This window comes from Salmo trutta, unplaced genomic scaffold (genome assembly GCF_901001165.1).
Source record: "Salmo trutta unplaced genomic scaffold, fSalTru1.1, whole genome shotgun sequence".
Classification (NCBI taxonomy): Eukaryota; Metazoa; Chordata; class Actinopteri; order Salmoniformes; family Salmonidae; genus Salmo; species Salmo trutta.
In genome coordinates, this window is record NW_021823104.1 from 1,302,465 (window position 1) to 1,322,108 (window position 19,644).

The window sequence follows — 19,644 nt, forward strand, 5'->3', positions numbered from 1 at the left end:
ACAGTATCTGTATCGGATGGGAATGACAGTATCTGTATCAGATGGGAATGTCAGTATCTGTATCAGATGGGAATGACAGTATTTGCATCGGAATGTCAGTATCTGTATCAGATGGGAATGACAGTATCTGTATCAGATGGTAATGTCAGTATCTGTATCGGATGGGAATGACAGTATCTGTATCAGATGGGAATGACAGTATCTGTATCGGATGGGAATGACAGTATCTGTATCAGATGGGAATGACAGTATCTGTATCAGATGGGAATGTCAGTATCTGTATCAGAATGACAGTATCTGTATCAGATGGCAATGACAGTATCTGTATCAGATGGGAATGACAGTATCTGTATCAGATAGGAATGACAGTATCTGTATCAGATGGCAATGACAGTATCTGTATCAGATGGGAATTACAGTATCTGTATCAGATGGGAATTTCAGTATCTGTATCAGATGGGAATGACAGTATCTGTATCGGATGGGAATTACAGTATCTGTATCAGATGGGAATGACAGTATCTGTATCAGATGGGAATGACAGTATCTGTATCAGATGGGAATGTCAGTATCTGTATCAGATGGGAAGGACAGTATCTGAATCGGAATGACAGTATCTGTATCGGATGGGAATGACAGTATCTGTATCAGATGGGAATGTCAGTATCTGTATCAGATGGGAAGGACAGTATCTGAATCGGAATTACAGTATCTGTATCAGATGGCAATGACAGTATCTGTATCAGATGGCAATGACAGTATCTGTATCAGATGGGAATGACAGTATCTGTATCAGATGGGAATAACAGTATCTGTATCAGATGGCAATGACAGTATCTGTATCAGATGGGAATGTCAGTATCTGTATCAGATGGGAATGTCAGTATCTGTATCAGATGGGAATGACAGTATCTGTATTGGATGGGAATTACAGTATCTGTATCAGATGGGAATGTCAGTATCTGTATCAGATGGGAATGACAGTATCTGTATCAGATGGGAATGACAGTATCTGTATCAGATGGGAATGTCAGTATCTGTATCAGATGGGAATGACAGTATCTGTATCAGATGGGAATGACAGTATCTGTATCAGATGGAAATGACAGTATCTGTATCAGATGGGAATGTCAGTATCTGTACCAGAATGACAGTATCTGTATCAGAAAGCAATGATAGTATCTGTATCAGATGAGAATGACAGTATCTGTATCAGATGGGAATGCCCGTATCTGTATCGGATGGGAATGACAGTATCTGTATCGGAATGTCAGTATCTGTATTAGATGGGACTGTCAGTATCTGTATCAGATGGGAATGTCAGTATCTGTATCAGATGGGAATGACAGTATCTGTATCAGATGGGAATATCAGTATCTGTATCGGATGGGAATGACAGTATCTGTATCAGATGGGAATGACAGTATCTGTATCAGATGGCAATGACAGTATCTGTATCAGATGTCAATGACAGTATCTGTATCGGATGGCAATGACAGTATCTGTATCGAATGGGAATGACAGTATCTGTATCAGATGGGAATGACAGTATCTGTATCAGATGGGAATGTCAGTATCTGTATCAGATGGGAATGACAGTATCTGTACCAGATGGGAATTACAGTATCTGTATCAGATGGGAATGACAGTATCTGTATCACAATGAAAGTATCTGTATCAGATGGGAATGACAGTATCTGTATCAGATGGGAATGTCAGTATCTGTATCAGATGGGAAGGACAGTATCTGAATCGGAATGACAGTATCTGTATCAGATGGGAATGACAGTATCTGTATCAGATGGGAATGTCAGTATCTGTATCAGATGGGAAGGACAGTATCTGAATCGGAATTACAGTATCTGTATCAGATGGCAATGACAGTATCTGTATCAGATGGCAATGACAGTATCTGTATCAGATGGGAATGACAGTATCTGTATCAGATGGGAATAACAGTATCTGTATCAGATGGCAATGACAGTATCTGTATCAGATGGGAATTACAGTATCTGTATCAGATGGGAATGTCAGTATCTGTATCAGATGGGAATGACAGTATCTGTATCAGATGGGAATGACAGTATCTGTATCAGATGGGAATGTCAGTATCTGTATCAGATGGGAATGTCAGTATCTGTATCGGATGGGAATGACAGTATCTGTATCAGATGGGAATGACAGTATCTGTATCAGATGGGAATGTCAGTATCTGTATCAGATGGGATTGACAGTATCTGTATCAGATGGGAATGACAGTATCTGTACCAGAATGACAGTATCTGTATCAGATGGCAATGACAGTATCTGTATCAGATGGGAATGACAGTATCTGTATCAGATGGGAATGCCCGTATCTGTATCGGATGGGAATGACAGTATCTGTATCGGAATGTCAGTATCTGTATTAGATGGGACTGTCAGTATCTGTATCAGATGGGAATGTCAGTATCTGTATCAGATGGGAATGACAGTATCTGTATCAGATGGGAATGTCAGTATCTGTATCGGATGGGAATGACAGTATCTGTATCAGATGGGAATGACAGTATCTTTATCAGATGGGAATGTCAGTATCTGTATCAGATGGGAATGACAGTATCTTTATCGGATTGGAATGACAGTATCTGAATCAGATGGGAATGACAGTACCTGTATCAGATGGGAATGTCAGTATCTGTATCAGATGGGAATGACAGTATCTGTATCAGATGGGAATGACAGTATCTGCATCGAAATATCAGTATCTGTATCAGATGGGAATGACAGTATCTGTATCAGATGGGAATGACAGTATCTGTATCGGATGGGAATGACAGTATCTGTATCAGATGGAAATGACAGTATATGTATCAGATAGGAATGACAGTATCTGTATCAGATGGGAATGTCAGTATCTGTATCGGAATGACAGTATCTGTAACAGATGGCAATGACAGTATCTGTATCGGATGGGAATGACAGTATCTGTATCAGATGGGAATGACAGTATCTGTATCAGATGGGAATGACAGTATCTGTATCAGATGGGAATGACAGTATCTGTATCAGATGGGAATGTCAGTATCTGTATCAGATGGGAATGTCAGTATCTGTATCAGAATGACAGTATCTGTATCAGATGGCAATGACAGTATCTGTATCAGATGGGAATGACAGTATCTGTATCAGATGGTAATGACAGTATCTGTATCAGATGGGAATTACAGTATCTGTATCAGATGGGAATGACAGTATCTGTATCAGATGGGAATGACAGTATCTGTATCAGATGGGAATGTCAGTATCTGTATCAGATGTGAATGTCAGTATCTGTATCAGATGGGAATGACAGTATCTGTATCGGATGGGAATTACAGTATCTGTATCAGATGGGAATGTCAGTATCTGTATCAGATGGGAATGACAGTATCTGTATCAGATGGGAATGACAGTATCTGTATCAAATGGGAATGACAGTATCTGTATCAGATGGGAATGTCAGTATCTGTATCAGAATGACAGTATCTGTATCAGATGGCAATGACAGTATCTGTATCAGATGGTAATGACAGTATCTGTATCAGATGGGAATGACAGTATCTGTATCAGATGGCAATGACAGTATCTGTATCAGATGGGAATTACAGTATCTGTATCAGATGGGAATGACAGTATCTGTATCAGATGGGAATGACAGTATCTGGATCGGATGGGAATGACAATATCTGTATCAGATGGGAATGTCAGTATCTGTATCAGATGGGAATGACAGTATCTGTATCAGATGGCAATGACAGTATCTGTATCAGATGGCAATGACAGTATCTGTATCGGATGGGAATGACAGTATCTGTATCAGATGGGAATGACAGTATCTGGATCAGATGGGAATGACAGTATCTGGATCAGATGGGAATGTCAGTATCTGTATCAGATGGGAATGACAGTATCTGTACCAGATGGGAATTACAGTATCTGTATCAGATGGGAATGACAGTATCTGTATCAGAATGACAGTATCTGTATCAGATGGGAATGACAGTATCTGTATCAGATGGGAATGTCAGTATCTGTATCAGAAGGGAAGGACAGTCTCTGAATCGGAATGACAGTATCTGTATCGGATGGGAATGACAGTATCTGTATTAGATGGGAATGTCAGTATCTGTATCAGATGGCAATGTCAGTATCTGTATCGGATGGGAATGACAGTATCTGTATCAGATGGGAATGACAGTATCTGTATCAGATGGCAATGACAGTATCTGTATCAGATGGCAATGAGAGTATCTGTATCGGATGGGAATGACAGTATCTGTATCAGATGGGAATGACAGTATCTGTATCAGATGGGAATGTCAGTATCTGTATCAGATGGGAATGACAGTATCTGTACCAGATGGGAATGACAGTATCTGTACCAGATGGGAATTACAGTATCTGTATCAGATGGGAATGACAGTATCTGTATCAGAATGACAGTATCTGTATAAGATGGTAATGACAGTATCTGTATCAGATGGGAATGTCAGTATCTGTATCAGATGGGAAGGACAGTATCTGAATCGGAATGACAGTATCTGTATCGGATGGGAATGACAGTATCTGTATCAGATGGGAATGTCAGTATCTGTATCAGATGGGAAGGACAGTATCTGAATCGGAATTACAGTATCTGTATCAGATGGCAATGACAGTATCTGTATCAGATGGCAATGACAGTATCTGTATCAGATGGGAATGACAGTATCTGTATCAGATGGGAATAACAGTATCTGTATCAGATGGCAATGACAGTATCTGTATCAGATGGGAATTACAGTATCTGTATCAGATGGGAATGTCAGTATCTGTATCAGATGGGAATGACAGTGTCTGTATCGGATGGGAATTACAGTATCTGTATCAGATGGGAATGACAGTATCTGTATCAGATGGGAATGTCAGTATCTGTATCAGATGGGAATGTCAGTATCTGTATCGGATGGGAATGACAGTATCTGTATCAGATGGGAATGACAGTATCTGTATCAGATGGGAATGTCAGTATCTGTATCAGATGGGAATGTCAGTATCTGTATCAGATGGGAATGACAGTATCTGTATCAGATGGGAATGTCAGTATCTGTATCGGATGGGAATGACAGTATCTGTATCAGATGGGAATGACAGTATCTGTATCAGATGGGAATGTCAGTATCTGTATCAGATGGGAATGACAGTATCTTTATCGGATTGGAATGACAGTATCTGAATCAGATGGGAATGACAGTACCTGTATCAGATGGGAATGTCAGTATCTGTATCAGATGGGAATGACAGTATCTGTATCAGATGGGAATGACAGTATCTGCATCGAAATATCAGTATCTGTATCAGATGGGAATGACAGTATCTGTATCGGATGGGAATGACAGTATCTGTATCAGATGGGAATGACAGTATATGTATCAGATAGGAATGACAGTGTCTGTATCAGATGGGAATGTCAGTATCTGTATCGGAATGACAGTATCTGTAACAGATGGCAATGACAGTATCTGTATCGGATGGGAATGACAGTATCTGTATCAGATGGGAATGACAGTATCTGTATCAGATGGGAATGTCAGTATCTGTATCAGATGGGAATGACAGTATCTTTATCGGATTGGAATGACAGTATCTGAATCAGATGGGAATGACAGTATCTGTATCAGATGGGAATGTCAGTATCTGTATCAGATGGGAATGACAGTATCTGTATCAGATGGGAATGACAGTATATGCATCGAAATATCAGTATCTGTATCAGATGGGAATGACAGTATCTGTATCAGATGGGAATGACAGTATCTGTATCGGATGGGAATGACAGTATCTGTATCAGATGGGAATGACAGTATATGTATCAGATAGGAATGACAGTATCTGTATCAGATGGGAATGTCAGTATCTGTATCGGAATGACAGTATCTGTAACAGATGGCAATGACAGTATCTGTATCGGATGGGAATGACAGTATCTGTATCAGATGGGAATGACAGTATCTGTATCAGGGAATGACAGTATCTGTATCAGATGGGAATGACAGTATCTGTATCAGATGGGAATGTCAGTATCTGTATCAGATGGGAATGTCAGTATCTGTATCAGAATGACAGTATCTGTATCAGATGGCAATGACAGTATCTGTATCAGATGGGAATGACAGTATCTGTATCAGATGGTAATGACAGTATCTGTATCAGATGGGAATGACAGTATCTGTATCAGATGGCAATGACAGTATCTGTATCAGATGGGAATTACAGTATCTGTATCAGATGGGAATGACAGTATCTGTATCAGATGGGAATGACAGTATCTGTATCAGATGGGAATGTCAGTATCTGTATCAGATGGGAATGTCAGTATCTGTATCAGATGGGAATGACAGTATCTGTATGGGATGGGAATTACAGTATCTGTATCAGATGGGAATGTCAGTATCTGTATCAGATGGGAATGACAGTATCTGTATCAGATGGGAATGACAGTATCTGTATCAAATGGGAATGACAGTATCTGTATCAGATGGGAATGTCAGTATCTGTATCAGAATGACAGTATCTGTATCAGATGGCAATGACAGTATCTGTATCAGATGGTAATGACAGTATCTGTATCAGATGGGAATGACAGTATCTGTATCAGATGGCAATGACAGTATCTGTATCAGATGGGAATAACAGTATCTGTATCAGATGGGAATGACAGTATCTGTATCAGATGGGAATGACAGTATCTGTATCGGATGGGAACGACAATATCTGTATCAGATGGGAATGTCAGTATCTGTATCAGATGGGAATGACAGTATCTGTATCAGATGGCAATGACAGTATCTGTATCAGATGGCAATGACAGTATCTGTATCGGATGGGAATGACAGTATCTGTATCAGATGGGAATAACAGTATCTGTATCAGATGGGAATGACAGTATCTGGATCAGATAGGAATGACAGTATCTGTATCAGATGGGAATGACAGTATCTGTACCAGATGGGAATTACAGTATCTGTATCAGATGGGAATGACAGTATCTGTATCAGAATGACAGTATCTGTATCAGATGGGAATGACAGTATCTGTATCAGATGGGAATGTCAGTATCTGTATCAGAAGGGAAGGACAGTATCTGAATCGGAATGACAGTATCTGTATCGGATGGGAATGACAGTATCTGTATCAGATGGGAATGTCAGTATCTGTATCAGATGGGAAGGACAGTATCTGAATCGGAATTACAGTATCTGTATCAGATGGCAATGACAGTATCTGTATCAGACGGCAATGACAGTATCTGTATCAGATGGGAATTACAGTATCTGTATCAGATGGGAATGACAGTATCTGTATCAGATGGGAATGTCAGTATCTGTATCAGATGGGAATGTCAGTATCTGTATTAGATGGGAATGTCAGTATCTTTATCAGATGGGAATGACAGTATCTGTATCAGATGGGAATGACAGTATCTGTATCAGATGGGAATGCCCGTATCTGTATCGGATGGGAATGACAGTATCTGTATCGGAATGTCAGTATCTGTATCAGATGGGAATGTCAGTATCTGTATCAGATGGCAATGACAGTATCTGTATCAGATGGGAATGACAGTATCTGTATCAGAATGTCATTGAAAGGTACAAATTGTTATATTAGCAGAACAATGCTTCTATGGTATTTTATTTAACCTTTATTTAACTAGGAATGTCAGTTAAGAACAAATTCTTATTTTCAGTGACGGGCTTGGAACAGTCTGCCCCTTGTTCAGGGGAACAGTGGGTTAACTGCCTTGTTCAGGGGAACAGTGGGTTAACTGCCTTGCTCAGGGGAACAGTGGGGTAACTGCCTTGTTCAGAGGAACAGTGGGTTAACTGCCGTGTTCAGGGGAACATTGGGGTTAACTGCCTTGTTCAGGGGAGCAGTGGGTTAACTGCCTTGTTCAGGGGAAGGAACAGTGGGGTTAACTGCCTTGTTCAGGGGGCAGAACGAAAGATTTGTACCTTGTCAGCTCGGGGATTCGATCTTGCAACCTTTTGGTTACTGGTCCAACGCTTTAACCACTAGGCCACGTTGCGGTATTATGTTTAAGTGTTGTTTATTCTACATGAACCTGTCACTACATTTGAAAGTTATCGAAGTACTTCTTTTAGAATATCTACATAGTTATTGAACTCAACCTGCTTGTTGTTGGTTGCGATTGAGTGGGGGAAACAGCTGTGGCCAAGGTTATAACAGATGTGTGTGTCTTGGTGACGGCAAGGAGACACACAAGAAACACCCACATCAAAAACACAACCCCAAGCCAACTAACGCTTGGCTTCTGTCATGGCCGCCAGTATTTCATGAGGAAGATGCAGTTCCCCACTTAACCCTTAACCTCACCGTAGTCCAGCTCTGAGGCAGGCCAACGGCTACTGGTCCAGAAATATGGAGTCTGAGAGACAGAGAGAGAGAGACAGAAAGAGAGAGACAGAGACAGAGAGAGAGAGAGAGAGAGAGGGAGGTCTGCATGAGGCCAAACCACACGACCAACAACATTGGACACTTTACGAAACCTAAAGCCTTCACTATCTCATCCTGGAATATCCAAGGCCTGAAGTCATGTGCCTTTGGCCTAAAGAGCAGGAACCTGGACTTCATCAAAGAAATCAGAAATACAGACATTGTCATCCTACAAGAAACCTGGTATAGAGGAGACGGACCCACTGGTTACCCTCTAGGTTACAGAGAGCTGGTAGTCCCATCCACCACACTACCAGGTGGGTGGTATATAGGAGACGGACCCACTGGTTGCCCTCTAGGTTACAGAGAGCTGGTTGTCCCAATCACCACACTACCAGGTGGTATAGAGGAGACGGACCCACTGGTTGCCCTCTAGGTTACAGAGAGGTGGTAGTCCCATCCACCACACTACCAGGTGGGTGGTATAGAGGAGACGGACCCACTGGTTGCCCTCTAGGTTACAGAGAGCTGGTAGTCCCATCCACCAAAGTACCAGGTGGGTGGTACAGAGGAGATGGACCCACTGGTTGTCCTCTAGGTTACAGAGAGCTGGTAGTCCCATCCACCACACTACCAGGGAGTATAGAGGAGACGGACCCACTGGTTGTCCTCTAGGTTACAGAGAGCTGGTAGTCCCATCCACCACACTACCAGGTGGGTGGTATAGAGGAGACAGACCCACTGGTTGCCCTCTAGGTTACAGAGAGCTGGTAGTCCCATCCACCACACTACCAGGTGGGTGGTATAGAGGAGATGGACCCACTGGTTGCCCTCTAGGTTACAGAGAGCTGGTAGTCACATCCACCACAATACCAGGTGGGTGGTATAGAGGAGACGGACCCACTGGTTGCCCTCTAGGTTACAGAGAGCTGGTAGTCCCATCCACCAGGTGGGTGGTATAGAGGAGACGGACCCACTGGTTGCCCTCTAGGTTACAGAGAGCTGGTAGTCCCATCCACCACACTACCAGGTGGGTGGTATAGAGGAGACGGACCCACTGGTTGCCCTCTAGGTTAAAGAGAGCTGGTAGTCCCATCCACCACACTACCAGGTGGGTGGTATAGAGGAGACGGACCCACTGGTTGCCCTCTAGGTTACAGAGAGTTGGTTGTCCCAATCACCACACTACCAGGTGGTATAGAGGAGACGGACCCACTGGTTGCCCTCTAGGTTACAGAGAGCTAGTAGTCCCATCCACCACACTACCAGGTGGGTGGTATAGAGGAGACGGACCCACTGGTTGCCCTCTAGGTTACAGAGAGCTGGTAGTCCCATCCACCACACTACCAGGTGGTATAGAGGAGACGGACCCACTGGTTGTCCTCTAGGTTACAGAGAGCTGGTAGTCCCATCCACCACACTACCAGGTGGGTGGTATAGAGGAGACGGACCCACGGGTTGCCCTCTAGGTTACAGAGAGTTGGTAGTCCCATCCACCACACTACCAGGTGGGGGGTATAGAGGAGACGGACCCACTGGTTGCCCTCTAGGTTACAGAGAGCTGGTAGTCCCATCCACCAGGTGGGTGGTATAGAGGAGACGGACCCAATGCTTGCCCTCTAGGTTACAGAGAGCTGGTAGTCCCATCCACCACACTACCAGGTGGGTGGTATAGAGGAGACGGACCCACTGGTTGCCCTCTAGGTTACAGAGAGCTGGTAGTCCCAATCACCACACTACCAGGTGGGTGGTATAGAGGAGACGGACCCACTGGTTGTCCTCTAGGTTACAGAGAGCTGGTAGTCCCATCCACCACACCACCAGGTGGTATAGAGGAGACGGACCCACTGGTTGCCCTCTAGGTTACAGAGAGATGGTAGTCCAATCCACCACACTACCAGGTGGGTGGTATAGAGGAGAGGGACCCACTGGTTGCCCTCTAGGTTACAGAGAGCTGGTAGTCCCAATCACCACACTACCAGGTGGGTGGTATAGAGGAGACGGACCCACTGGTTGTCCTCTAGGTTACAGAGAGCTGGTAGTCCCATCCACCACACTACCAGGTGGGTGGTATAGAGGAGATGGACCCACTGGTTGTCCTCTAGGTTACAGAGAGCTGGTAGTCCCATCCACCACACTACCAGGTGAGTGGTATATAGGAGACGGACCCACTGGTTGCCCTCTAGGTTACAGAGAGCTGGTAGTCCCATCCACCAGGTGGTATAGAGGAGATGGACCCACTGGTTGCCCTCTAGGTTACAGAGAGCTGGTAGTCCCATCCACCACACTACCAGGTGGGTGGTATAGAGGAGACGGACCCACTGGTTGCCCTCTAGGTTACAGAGAGCTGGTAGTCCAATCCACCACACTACCAGGTGGTATAGAGGAGACGGACCCACTGGTTGTCCTCTAGGTTACAGAGAGCTGGTAGTCTCATCCACCACACTACCAGGTGGGTGGTATAGAGGAGAGGGACCCACTGGTTGCCCTCTAGGTTACAGAGAGCTGGTAGTCCCAATCACCACACTACCAGGTGGGTGGTATAGAGGAGACGGACCCACTGGTTGTCCTCTAGGTTACAGAGAGCTGGTAGTCCCATCCACCACACTACCAGGTGGGTGGTATAGAGGAGATGGACCCACTGGTTGTCCTCTAGGTTACAGAGAGCTGGTAGTCCCATCCACCACACTACCAGGTGAGTGGTATATAGGAGACGGACCCACTGGTTGCCCTCTAGGTTACAGAGAGCTGGTAGTCCCATCCACCAGGTGGTATAGAGGAGATGGACCCACTGGTTGCCCTCTAGGTTACAGAGAGCTGGTAGTCCCATCCACCACACTACCAGGTGGGTGGTATAGAGGAGACGGACCCACTGGTTGCCCTCTAGGTTACAGAGAGCTGGTAGTCCAATCCACCACACTACCAGGTGGTATAGAGGAGACGGACCCACTGGTTGTCCTCTAGGTTACAGAGAGCTGGTAGTCTCATCCACCACACTACCAGGTGGGTGGTATAGAGGAGATGGACCCACTGGTTGTCCTCTAGGTTACAGAGAGCTGGTAGTCCCATCCACCACACTACCAGGTGGGTGGTATAGAGGAGATGGACCCACTGGTTGCCCTCTAGGTTACAGAGAGCTGGTAGAGCCTATCACCACACTACCAGGTGGGTGGTATAGAGGAGACGGACCCACTGGTTGTCCTCTAGGTTACAGGGAGCTGGTAGTCCCATCCACCACACTACCAGGTGGGTGGTATAGAGGAGACGGACCCACTGGTTGCCCTCTAGGTTACAGAGAGCTGGTAGTCCCATCCACCAAAGTACCAGGTGGGTGGTATAGAGGAGATGGACCCACTGGTTGTCCTCTAGGTTACAGAGAGCTGGTAGTCCCATCCACCAAAGTACCAGGTGGGTGGTATAGAGGAGATGGACCCACTGGTTGTCCTCTAGGTTACAGAGAGCTGGAAGTCCCATCCACCACACTACCAGGTGGGTGGTATAGAGGAGACGGACCCACTGGTTGCACTCTAGGTTACAGAGAGCTGGTAGTCCCATCCACCAAAGTACCAAGTGGGTGGTATAGAGGAGATGGACCCACTGGTTGTCCTCTAAGTTAGAGAGAGCTGGTAGTCCCATCCACCACACTACCAGGTGGGTGGTATAGAGGAGATGGACCCACTGGTTGTCCTCTAGGTTACAGAGAGCTGGTAGTCCCATCCACCACACTACCAGGTGGGTGGTATAGAGGAGAGGGACCCACTGGTTGTCCTCTAGGTTACAGAGAGCGTGAAGTCCCATCCACCACACTACCAGGTGGGTGGTATAGAGGAGACGAACCCACTGGTGTTCCTCTAGGTTAGAGAGAGCTGGTAGTCCCATCCAACACACTGCCAGGTGCGTGGTATAGAGGAGACGGACCCACTGGTTGCCCTCTAGGTTACAGAGAGCTTGTAGTCCCATCCACCAAACTACCAGGTGGGTGGTATAGAGGAGACGGACCCACTGGTTGTCCTCTAGGTTACAGAGAGCTGGTAGTCCCATCCACCACACTACCAGGTGGTATAGAGGAGATCGACCCACTGGTTGTCCTCTAGGTTACAGAGAGCTGGTAGTCCCATCCACCAGGTGGTATAGAGGAGATGGACCCACTGGTTGCCCTCTAGGTTACAGAGAGCTGGTAGTCCGATCCACCACACTACCAGGTGGTATAGAGGAAATGGACCCACTGGTTGTCCTCTAGGTTACAGAGAGCTGGTAGTCCCATCCACCACACTACCAGGTGGGTGGTATAGAGGAGACGGACCCACTGGTTGCCCTCTAGTTTACAGAGAGCTGGTAGTCCCATCAACCAGGTGGTATAGAGGAGATGGACCCACTGGTTGCCCTCTAGGTTACAGAGAGCTGGTAGTCCCATCCACCAGGTGGTATAGAGGAGATGGACCCACTGGTTGCCCTCTAGGTTACAGAGAGCTGGTAGTCCCATCCACCACACTACCAGGTGGGTGGTATAGAGGAGACGGACCCACTGGTTGCCCTCTAGGTTACAGAGAGCTGGTAGTCCCATCCACCACACTACCAGGTGGTATAGAAGAGATGGACCCACTGGTTGTCCTCTAGGTTACAGAGAGCTGGTAGTCCCATCCACCACACTACCAGGTGGGTGGTATAGAGGAGATGGACCGACTGGTTGTCCTCTAAGTTACAGAGAGCTGGTAGTCCCATCCACCACACTACCAGGTGGGTGGTATAGAGGAGATGGACCCACTGGTTGTCCTCTAGGTTACAGAGAGCTGGTAGTCCCATCCACCACACTACCAGGTGGGTGGTATAGAGGAGAGGGACCCACTGGTTGTCCTCTAGGTTACAGAGAGCGTGAAGTCCCATCCACCACACTACCAGGTGGGTGGTATAGAGGAGACGAACCCACTGGTGTTCCTCTAGGTTAGAGAGAGCTGGTAGTCCCATCCACCACACTACCCGGTGGGTGGTATAGAAGAGACGGACCCACTGGTTGCCCTCTAGGTTACAGAGAGCTGGTAGTCCAATCCACCAAACTACCAGGTGGGTGGTATAGAGGAGACGGACCCACTGGTTGTCCTCTAGGTTACAGAGAGCTGGTAGTCCCATCCACCACACTACCAGGTGGTATAGAGGAGATGGACCCACTGGTTGTCCTCTAGGTTACAGAGAGCTGGTAGTCCCATCCACCACACTACAAGGTGGGTGGTATAGAGGAGATGGACCCACTGGTTGTCCTCTAAGTTACAGAGAGCTGGTAGTCCCATCCACCACACTACCAGGTGGGTGGTATAGAGGAGATGGACCCACTGGTTGTCCTCTAGGTTACAGAGAGCTGGTAGTCCCATCCACCACACTACCAAGTGGGTGGTATAGAGGAGAGGGACCCACTGGTTGTCCTCTAGGTTACAGAGAGCGTGAATTCCCATCCACCACACTACCAGGTGGGTGGTATAGAGGAGACGAACCCACTGGTGTTCCTCTAGGTTAGAGAGAGCTGGTAGTCCCATTCACCACACTACCAGGTGGGTGGTATAGAGGAGACGGACCCACTGGTTGCCCTCTAGGTTACAGAGAGCTGGTAGTCCCATCCACCAAACTACCAGGTGGGTGGTATAGAGGAGACGGACCCACTGGTTGTCCTCTAGGTTACAGAGAGCTGGTAGTCCCATCCACCACACTACCAGGTGGTATAGAGGAGATGGACCCACTGGTTGTCCTCTAGGTTACATAGAGCTGGTAGTCCCATCCACCAGGTGGTATAGAGGAGATGGACCCACTGGTTGCCCTCTAGGTTTCAGAGAGCTGGTAGTCCCATCCACCACACTACCAGGTGGGTGGTATAAAGGAGACGGACCCACTGGTTGCCCTCTAGGTTACAGAGAGCTGGTAGTCCCATCCACCACACTACCAGGTGGGTGGTATAGAGGAGACGGACCCACTGGTTGCCCTCTAGGTTACAGAGAGCTGGTAGTCCCATCCACCACACTACCAGGTGGGTGGTATAGACGAGACGGACCCACTGGTTGCCCTCTAGGTTACAGAGAGCTGGTAGTCCCATCCACCAGGTGGGTGGTATAGAGGAGACGGACCCACTGGTTGCCTTCTAGGTTACAGAGAGCTGGTAGTCCCATCCACCACACTACCAGGTGGTATAGAGGAGACGGACCCACTGGTTGTCCTCTAGGTTACAGAGAGCTGGTAGTCCCATCCACCACACTACCAGGTGGGTGGTATAGAGGAGACGGAACCACTGGTTGCCCTCTAGGTTACAGAGAGCGGGTAGTCCCATCCACCATGTGGGTGGTATAGAGGAGACGGACCCACTGGTTGCCCTGTAGGTTACAGAGAGCTGGTAGTCCCATCCACCACACTACCAGGTGGGTGGTATAGAGGAGACGGACCCACTGGTTGCCTTCTAGGTTACAGAGAGCTGGTAGTCCCATGCACCACACTACCAAGTGGGTGGTATAGAGGAGACAGACCCACTGGTTGCCCTCTAGGTTACAGAGAGCTGGTAGTCCCAATCCCCACACTACCAGGTGGGTGGTATAGAGGAGACGGACGCACTGGTTGTCCTCTTGGTTACAGAGAGCTGGTAGTCTCATCCACCACACTACCAGGTGGTATAGAGGAGACGGACCCAATGGTTGCCCTCTAGGTTACAGAGAGCTGGTAGTCCCATCCACAAAACTACCAGGTGGGTGGTATAGAGGAGATGGACCCACTGGTTGTCCTCTAGGTTAAAGAGAGCTGGTAGTCCCTTCCACCAGGTGGTATAGAGGAGATGGACCCACTGGTTGCCCTCTAGGTTACAGAGAGCTGGTAGTCCCATCCACCAGGTGGTATAGAGGAGATGGACCCACTGGTTGCCCTCTAGGTTACAGAGAGCTGGTAGTCCCATCCACCACACTACCAGGTGGGTGGTATAGAGGAGACGGACCCACTGGTTGCCCTCTAGGTTACAGAGAGCTGGTAGTCCCATCCACCACACTACCAGGTGGGTGGTATAGAGGAGATGGACCCACTGGTTGTCCTCTAGGTTACAGAGAGCTGGTAGTCCCATCCACCACACTACCAGGTGGGTGGTATAGAGGAGACGGACCCACTGGTTGTCCTCTAGGTTACAAAGAGCTGGTAGTCCCATCCACCAGGTGGTATAGAGGAGATGGACCCACTGGTTGCCCTCTAGGTTACAGAGAGCTGGTAGTCCCATCCACCACACTACCAGGTGGGTGGTATAGAGGAGACGGACCCACTGGTTGCACTCTAGGTTACAGAGAGCTGGTAGTCCCATCCACCACACTACCAGGTGGTATAGAGGAGACAGACCCACTGGTTGCCCTCTAGGTTACAGAGAGCTGGTAGTCCCATCCACCACACTACCAGGTGGGTGGTATAGAGGAGACGGACCCACTGGTTGCACTCTAGGTTACAGAGAGCTGGTAGTCCCATCCATCAAAGTACCAGGTGGGTGGTATAGAGGAGATGGACCCACTGGTTGCCCTCTAGGTTACAGAGAGCTGGTAGTCCCATCCACCACACTACCAGGTGATATAGAGGAGATGGACCCACTGGTTGTCATCTAGGTTACAGAGAGCTGGTAGTCCCATCCACCACACTACCAGGTGGGTGGTATAGAGGAGAGGGACCCACTGGTTGCCCTCTAGGTTACAGAGAGCTGGTAGTCCCAATCACCACACTACCAGGTGGGTGGTATAGAGGAGACGGACCCACTGGTTGTCCTCTAGGTTACAGAGAGCTGGTAGTCCCATCCACCACACTACCAGGTGGGTGGTATAGAGGAGACGGACCCACTGGTTGCACTCTAGGTTACAGAGAGCTGGTAGTCCCATACATCAAAGTACCAGGTGGGTGGTATAGAGGAGATGGACCCACTGGTTGTCCTCTAGGTTACAGAGAGCTGGTAGTCCCATCCACCACACTACCAGGTGGGTGGTATAGAGGAGACGGACCCACTGGTTGCCCTCTAGGTTACAGAGAGCTGGTAGTCACATCCACCACACTACCAGGTGGGTGGTATAGAGGAGATGGACCCACTGGTTGTCCTCTAGGTTACAGAGAGCTGGTAGTCCCATCCACCACACTACCAGGTGGGTGGTATAGAGGAGACGGACCCACTGGTTGCCCTCTAGGTTACAGAGAGCTGGTAGTCCCATCCACCACACTACCAGGTGGGTGGTATAGACGAGACGGACCCACTGGTTGCCTTCTAGGTTACAGAGAGCTGGTAGTCCCATCCACCAGGTGGGTGGTATAGAGGAGACGGACCCACTGGTTGCCTTCTAGGTTACAGAGAGCTGGTAGTCCCATCCACCACACTACCAGGTGGTATAGAGGAGACGGACCCACTGGTTGTCCTCTAGGTTACAGAGAGCTGGTAGTCCCATCCACCACACTACCAGGTGGGTGGTATAGAGGAGACGGAACCACTGGTTGCCCTCTAGGTTACAGAGAGCGGGTAGTCCCATCCACCATGTGGGTGGTATAGAGGAGACGGACCCACTGGTTGCCCTGTAGGTTACAGAGAGCTGGTAGTCCCATCCACCACACTACCAGGTGGGTGGTATAGAGGAGACGGACCCACTGGTTGCCTTCTAGGTTACAGAGAGCTGGTAGTCCCATGCACCACACTACCAAGTGGGTGGTATAGAGGAGACAGACCCACTGGTTGCCCTCTAGGTTACAGAGAGCTGGTAGTCCCAATCCCCACACTACCAGGTGGGTGGTATAGAGGAGACGGACGCACTGGTTGTCCTCTTGGTTACAGAGAGCTGGTAGTCTCATCCACCACACTACCAGGTGGTATAGAGGAGACGGACCCAATGGTTGCCCTCTAGGTTACAGAGAGCTGGTAGTCCCATCCACAAAACTACCAGGTGGGTGGTATAGAGGAGATGGACCCACTGGTTGTCCTCTAGGTTAAAGAGAGCTGGTAGTCCCTTCCACCAGGTGGTATAGAGGAGATGGACCCACTGGTTGCCCTCTAGGTTACAGAGAGCTGGTAGTCCCATCCACCAGGTGGTATAGAGGAGATGGACCCACTGGTTGCCCTCTAGGTTACAGAGAGCTGGTAGTCCCATCCACCACACTACCAGGTGGGTGGTATAGAGGAGACGGACCCACTGGTTGCACTCTAGGTTACAGAGATCTGGTAGTCCCATCCACCACACTACCAGGTGGTATAGAGGAGACAGACCCACTGGTTGCCCTCTAGGTTACAGAGAGCTGGTAGTCCCATCCACCACACTACCAGGTGGGTGGTATAGAGGAGACGGACCCACTGGTTGCACTCTAGGTTACAGAGAGCTGGTAGTCCCATCCATCAAAGTACCAGGTGGGTGGTATAGAGGAGATGGACCCACTGGTTGCCCTCTAGGTTACAGAGAGCTGGTAGTCCCATCCACCACACTACCAGGTGGTATAGAGGAGATGGACCCACTGGTTGTCATCTAGGTTACAGAGAGCTGGTAGTCCCATCCACCACACTACCAGGTGGGTGGTATAGAGGAGATGGACCCACTGGTTGCCCTCTAGGTTACAGAGAGCTGGTAGTCCCAATCACCACACTACCAGGTGGGTGGTATAGAGGAGACGGACCCACTGGTTGTCCTCTAGGTTACAGAGAGCTGGTAGTCCCATCCACCACACTACCAGGTGGGTGGTATAGAGGAGACGGACCCACTGGTTGCACTCTAGGTTACAGAGAGCTGGTAGTCCCATACACCAAAGTACCAGGTGGGTGGTATAGAGGAGATGGACCCACTGGTTGTCCTCTAGGTTACAGAGAGCTGGTAGTCCCATCCACCACACTACCAGGTGGGTGGTATAGAGGAGACGGACCCACTGGTTGCCCTCTAGGTTACAGAGAGCTGGTAGTCACATCCACCACACTACCAGGTGGGTGGTATAGAGGAGATGGACCCACTGGTTGTCCTCTAGGTTACAGAGAGCTGGTAGTCCCATCCACCACACTACCAGGTGGGTGGTATAGAGGAGACGGACCCACTGGTTGCCCTCTAGGTTACAGAGAGCTGGTAGTCCCATCCACCACACTACCAGGTGGGTGGTATAGACGAGACGGCCCCACTGGTTGCCCTCTAGGTTACAGAGAGCTGGTAGTCCCATCCACCAGGTGGGTGGTATAGAGGAGACGGACCCACTGGTTGCCTTCTAGGTTACACAGAGCTGGTAGTCCCATCCACCACACTACCAGGTGGGTGGTATAGAGGAGAAGGGCCCACTGTTTGCCCTCTAGGTTACAGAGAGCTGGGAGTCCCATCCACCACACCTCCAGGTGGGTGGTATAGAGGAGACGGACCCACTGGTTGCCCTCTAGGTTACAGAGAGCTGGTAGTCCCAATCACCACACTACCAGGTGGGTGGTATAGAGGAGATGGACCCACTGGTTGTCCTCTAGGTTACAGAGAGCTGGACAAGAACCTGACACCCTCAGCACAAAGGGGGACAAACACCTACCTGGAGGGGACAGCATTCCCTCAGCACACAGGGGGGACAAACACCTACCTGGAGGGGACAGCATTCCTTCAGCAAAGAGGGGGACAAACACCTACCTGGATGGGACAAACACCTACCTGGAGGGGACAGTATTCCCTCAGCACACAGGAGGACAAACACCTACCTGGAGGGGACAACATTCCCTCCCCCATATGTCCCCCTAGACACAACTACGACAACATAACCAACAAAAACAGGTCACAACTTCTACAGCTCTGTCCCACGCTGGGTCTGTACTTAGTCAATGGCAGGCTTCCAGGGTCCTCCTATGGTCGGAACACCTATAGAATCTCTTTGCAGTAGTGCTTTATCACTGACCTCAACCCAGAGTCTCTCAGAGTGTTCACAGTCAGCCCACTGACACCCCTATCAGACCACAGGCCACTGACACCCCTATCAGACCACAGGCCACTGACACCCCTATCAGACCACAGTCAGCCACTAACACCCCTATCAGACCCAAAGCCACGACACCGCCCATCAGACCACAGCCCACTGACACCACTATCAGAACAAGCAGCCCCACTTCACCCCTATCATACCAAAGCCCCTGACCCCTATCAGATCACATTCAGCCCACTGACCGCCCTAAGCAGACCACAGCCAACTGAACACCCCTATCAGACCACA

The 19,644-nt window shown here is 48.5% G+C and overlaps 1 protein-coding gene across 1 annotated transcript in view; it reads right to left on the reverse strand.

Moving 5' to 3' along the window:
- Nucleotides 1-19,644, reverse strand: part of LOC115188874 (regulator of G-protein signaling 11-like) — a 448,181-nt gene that overhangs the window by 42,000 nt on the left and 386,537 nt on the right. Inside the window, 1 exon segment of the mRNA XM_029747699.1 lies at nucleotides 8,398-8,449. Coding sequence (XP_029603559.1) covers nucleotides 8,398-8,449 — 52 coding nt within the window.